The 5,766-nt window shown below is 31.7% G+C and overlaps 1 protein-coding gene across 1 annotated transcript; it reads right to left on the reverse strand.

The window, feature by feature from the left end:
• Window positions 1-278: 278 nt before the first annotated feature.
• Window positions 279-5,766, reverse strand: LOC111718356 (EF-hand calcium-binding domain-containing protein 2). The gene is made up of 5 exons (XM_023493923.1): window positions 5,648-5,766; window positions 4,071-4,166; window positions 3,485-3,540; window positions 2,241-2,311; window positions 279-841 (listed from the first exon to the last, which is right to left on the reverse strand). The coding sequence occupies exons 1-4, from the start codon at window positions 5,762-5,764 to the stop codon at window positions 2,305-2,307; spliced, it is 276 nt and encodes a 91-aa protein (XP_023349691.1). The 5' UTR covers window positions 5,765-5,766; the 3' UTR covers window positions 279-841; window positions 2,241-2,304.

Genomic DNA, 5,766 nt, shown 5'->3' on the forward strand with positions numbered 1-5,766 from the left:
AATTTCCCCTAATAAGTTAATTTTCAAGCTACTGGTAATATGTGTACAATATTCAAATAAGATTGCTTTAATGTCGTCTTCATATTCCATAGTTTTTTTTGGTCTTAGGATGCAAAAACTTAAACATCACTTTTTCACTTGCGTTTTCAGTTCTCAAAGGAATTGATTCTTTGCCACAAACTCTGATTTTCGAATTGATCCCTTTCTATTTGCAACCCAATTAGTTAGACCTGAAATATTTCAAATTATGAATTATGTTAAATCAAATAATACATGTATTTAGTGTTTACACCATCAGGTTACACAGAAAAAGGGATAAGAAAATTAGAACTCGGGGCGAGTATTTGGTTCCATTAATGTTAATGGGTTTAAAACGACAAATTGCATTACAGATTGGTTTTAGGGGTTTTCCCAATGAGATTTCACCAATGGCGATTTCCCAAGTGACAATTTCTTATGTGGCAACATCCAAAATATTCAATTTCCCGAGTGGCAAATCCAAAAGTTTAGGTTAGGCCTTCTGAGGCACCCAAGCTGCCATGGGGCCGAGCGCTGCTGCTAGAATGGGTTAAGGAGGCCGAGCGCTACGGCTATAACAGTATAGGGGGCCGAGCTCTGAGGCTAGTACAAAATTGGGAAGTTGCCACTTGGGAAATTGCCTATTTGGAAAGTTGCCATTTGGGAAAATACACATTGGGAAGTTGCTGTTTGGCAAAAGGTCTTTGGGAAAGTAAAACATCTAAAAAATATCGTCTACTGATAAAAAGTGAACAAATTCCCTGTAGTTGACATGTTTTGTTTTAGGATCAATTCCAGCATTACAAAACTCCTGGACCTCATCCTTAAATAAAAATATTTAGTTGTTGATTTATTGATTATTTAATTAATAGACTAATTAATAGATTATTAATTAATAAATAGATTGATTAATAGATTAATCAATTAATTAATTGATAGATTAATTAATTAATGAACTAAATGATTGATTAATTAATTTATTAGTTGATTTATAATTTGATGAACTGATTGATTGATTGATTGGTTAGTTAATTGATTAATAATTTGATTGATCAATTGATTTATTTATTGATTGATTAACTAATAGATAAGTTGATTATTTGATTTCTTCATTGATAAATTTGTTACTCATCTTTGTAAATGTTCACTGACACGTACTTGATAGATGATTATAGTCCGAACAATTCTTTAAAACAATTTTTTTTGTAAATGAAGAATGTGTTTTTGTTCGTTCAGGCTTTTATCTTCTATAAGAGATACATTTGTGCATAATTAAAAAAATAAAACTTGTGTACATGAAATTTTGTGAAGCCAAGAAGAATGAAGGATCCCAAATATATATTTATTGCTGTATGATTTACATTTAAATTGTTTTACATGTTGCTGCCACTTGATTCTTTGGGGGTTACTAATGTTTGTTTGACATGCCTAAAGCCACATTTAAATATTTTCATGGAGGTTATAATAGGTCGTTGTAGGTCATTAGAAGTTCAAACACTAGATTTGTTGCTGCCACTGTATTCTCTAGTTCCTAGCTTTCGTTTGAAATATACACTATGGTTAAAACATTTTCAATTTGGAGGTCATTAAAGGTTGTAGTAAAGTGTAAAGTCGATCCATGACACTCTTTATGCAGTAAATGCACACAGGGGGGGGGGCTCTTGGGGATCAGCCCCTCATGGATAAGTAAAATCCACAGACTAACCAAACTGCGAATATTCTCTACCTAGATAGGCTAAGCAGGCCTGAAGTGTCACGGCACGCCATGCTACAGTTTAATGAAAGGTTTTTTGACTGACATCTAACGGCCACTTGTTGCATATAATACCCTATCAGGGATTAAGTTTTACAATTTGTATAGAAATACTCCAACTTTTAACATGAAACATAACATTTTTGAATTTAGTCTATTTTTGAAGACTTTGTATTTCGTATCCAAAGGATCCTGAAATATCCCTTAATAAAGATGTTTGCTGATTGGTCGTGTACAGTACTTGTATACATACACAATAGAACCTGCTGTGGAAAATATTGCTTTTCATAAGTTTTAATTGATCTCTGCTACTCTCTTATCTCTGGTAAAATCAATGGGGTTTTCAGTCCCAGAAAGGTGGTGAGCCCCCCCCCTGGAAAAAAATTCAAACCACCTCCCTGGACCAAATCCTTTGTACATTGTACAGTGTACACCCCTGGCTGGCTGGATTGTGAGTGTGACCCCTTACCGGTGTGAACGGTTCCCCCTCCTCTGCTAGTAGTTGAGTCATTAGCTCCTTCTCAATATATCCTTTATTTCCTTAAAAATATATCCTTTATTTCATAAAAATATATCCTTTATATCATAAAAATATAATCCTTTATTTCCTTAAAAATATATCCTTCCTAGTAAACGAAGAAAAAGTTCAGCTCTTAGGAAGTAAGGTCATTTGACAGTACATTGTAAGTCTACTGTAAAATGACCCCATGCTGCCTTAGTACTGACCTTTTCCTTCCTTCAACAGGAATGTTATGCAAGATACTTTATGAAATATATTGTGAAATACACGGGAACTTCCTTATGGAAATAAAAGGATCCTACGAGGAAGTTTAACCGCCTTATAAAATCAGAGATCCTTACAAAGAAATTTACTAATTTGACGGGCGAAAAAAACAGTATATGATTCTTAATCTGTGCATGTTTGGGCATTGAAGCTTTGAAATAATCCAATATGATTTGGATTGGCTCTGTATATAAAGGTTTCCCTTAAGGTTATCTTTAAACCAAAACTTTCCATACAACTATTTGTACTGCAAATCAATCACAAAGTAAGTAAGGACTTTACTGAAAATACTTGANTGTTCTTATTAGATGGATTTAAAGAATAAGGAGAAGAAGATTGAATTATAGGTATGTTTAGTTTAACTACTTTTCCATTAATTTTAAATAAAAAACCTTAAATTCTAAAAATAAACCTTTAATTTTAAATGAAATCCTTAATTTAAAATGAAAACATAAAATTTTCAATGAAAACCTCAAATCTTCAATGATCAACCTTTAATCTTAAATGAAAACATTAATTTAAAATGAAAACCTTTAATTTAAAAAAAAATCTTAACTTTTAATGAAACTCTTAAATGTTAATTGTAACCCTAAAATTGTCAATGAAAACCTTTAGTTTTCAATGAAAACTTTGATTTTAAATGAAAACCTTTAATTTTAAATGAAAACATTAATTCTAAATGAAACCCTTAAATGTTCAATGAAAACCTTTAATTTTAAATGAAAACCTTAATTTTAAATGAAAACCTTAATTTTAAATGGAAACCTTTAATTTTTAATGAAAACCTTTCATTTTAAATGAGAAGCGTTAATTTTCAATAAAAACCTGAAATTGTCAATGAAAACCTTAAATTGTAAATGAAAACCATTCAGGGCTTCCTCAATTTTTCTTCAAACGCAATCTACCTTAAAACAAAGGACAATCTATACCTGGTAAAAGTGATGTATCCCATTTGTTCCGGATCTTCCATTTCAGCCAGAACACCCTAAACAAAAGAGTGCAATCAAAAGTTCACAATAATACTTCTTACTAAGCAAAAGAACGATAAAGTTTTATTTAATATTTATTTTTAGCTGGGAATCTAACAGACATACTTTTAGCTTTGAATGACGAACAATTTCCCAATTTTAGCTGTGACTCTACAAAGGACAATGTTCCACCTTTGAATGTGACTTTAAGTTGTGACTAACGGACAATCTCCCACCTTTATCTGTGACTAACAGACAATCTCCCACCTTTATCAGTGACTAACAGACAATCTCCTACCTTTATCTGTGACTAACGGGCAATCTCCCACCTTTATCTGTGACTAACGGACAATGTTCCACCTTTATCTGTGACTCACGGACAATCTCCCACCTTTAGCTGTGACTAACGGCCAAACTCCCACCTTTAGCTGTGGCTTTCAGTCATTGTCCCACCTTTATATGTGACTAACAGGACAATCCCCCACCTTTATCTGTGACTAACGGTCAATCTCCCGCCTTTATCTGTGACCTAAAGGTAATCTCCCACCTGTAACTGTGACTCAGATGGGCAATGTCCCAAAGATCTGATGATTGTCCCAATCTCTCTTTCATCAACAGTTCTGTTATTTTCATGATCAAAAACCTGAAAAACAAGGAGGTTACAACCAGTTGGCAGTTTCCCCATATCATTTTTTCTTGCTAAACGTTTCCCTATCACCATCACATTAACTGATAACACGACTTAAACAATACTTTTCTTATCTCTTTATCTTTGCAATCTGTTTGGACATCTCTAACATTTCATAGTCTTTGACAAAGAAAATGGGATAATACAATTTGAGTATAACAGAAATCTCAAGAATAGGATGTCAACATGAGGCAATGAAATTGTGTATCGTAAATAGACCCATTTCACTTAAATAGATAAATTACTATTAGTTCTTTGTATTGCTTTAATGTCGTCTTCCTATTCAACAGTTTTCTGAGTATCACTGTTTATAAACAAAGAGAATAGAATATATATTAGAGTGGAATTTACAAGAAAAAAGTGTAAAACGGCCATTTTGTTGTACTGTTTCCATACTGCAGGTGTACTTCACATATTTGTGCTATTTAACCTTTTGGGCCCTGAAACATCATTTTATAGAAAATCTAAAATTAATACTAAAAGAAAACCAAATTATGAAATAGGCTGGTTTCATAATTGACCAATGATCATTTCACATAGACTCTATGCCTTTCACTTTACAATTATCGTTTACGCTGTAAACGATGATTTTCCGTTATAACTATAAATCAAATGATGTTTTTTCTTCACCTAATTCATTAAATTCATTAAAATTCATAAAAAAATTCGAAATTGAAATAGATAGTCTAGGGAACATACTGTATTAATGTACTCTACTGCATATAATTTGTGAACATTTACATGATTTGTACACTTTGAACTCCCTTTCAGGCTGAAAGTGACTGACAAAATTCATACCGAGGTATTTACTAAATTCCACTCTAATATATATTCTATCCTCTTTGTTTATAAATATGTAAGTTAATGCAAATATTGGATAGAAAAAGGGATTGTTCACTTCAAATGAAAGTATGCATTGATGATAATAGAATCTTACATGTAAAAACTATGTTAGCTAGTAGATGTATATCTTTCTATGAGACTATTGAAGCAAGTTCTAAGCTTTGCATTAGATTTCTTTCTAATTTATGTAAAAATGACCTCAACACAGTTATGGCAGAAATTTTTTTTCTATTGCAAATGATTGTTCTATAAATCCTTCGGATCTTAGAAAAATGTTAGTTAAGAAACAAATGAAATATTTTGATGTCCCATTAGACCATGCATGGAAAGTTCCGGTTTGACAAGAACTTAAAAAAAAAAAAAAACAAGAATGAATAATTTATATGTTGAAGGATTCGATGATTACGTAATAACTGAAATGATAAATATGTTATGTAATGAGTAATTATCAATGTCGCCTATTTGTTCATAATTTTGCATATTTTTCTTTTTTCTTTTGTAAAACTATATATTCAAAAACAAATTTAAAGTACACCATTTATATATGTATTTATATCTTTGTGTGTGAATACATCTTTATAATAATAAAATACCTGAAAAGCTTCAATAACCTTCTTTTCAAGTTCAGCAGACAATGGTTCAGTAGGTCGTCTTAGTTCCTCACCATCAGCTTCTTCCTCAAGATTCATTTCAGCTTTTACTTGGTTCATCC

This window comes from Eurytemora carolleeae, unplaced genomic scaffold, assembly GCF_000591075.1.
Source record: "Eurytemora carolleeae unplaced genomic scaffold, Eaff_2.0 scaffold179, whole genome shotgun sequence".
Lineage (NCBI taxonomy): Eukaryota > Metazoa > Arthropoda > Copepoda > Calanoida > Temoridae > Eurytemora > Eurytemora carolleeae.

Coding starts and splice junctions, on each gene's coding strand:
- LOC111718356 (XM_023493923.1), bottom strand. CDS start 5,764: ATGAACCAAGTAAAAGCTGAAATGAATCTTGAGGAAGAAGCTGATGGT. Junction 4,167..5,647: donor AGGTTATTGAAGCTTTTCAG/GTATTTTATTAT, acceptor CTTGTTTTTCAG/GTTTTTGATCATGAAAATAA. Junction 3,541..4,070: donor CATCTGAGTCACAGTTACAG/GTGGGAGATTAC, acceptor TCTTTTGTTTAG/GGTGTTCTGGCTGAAATGGA.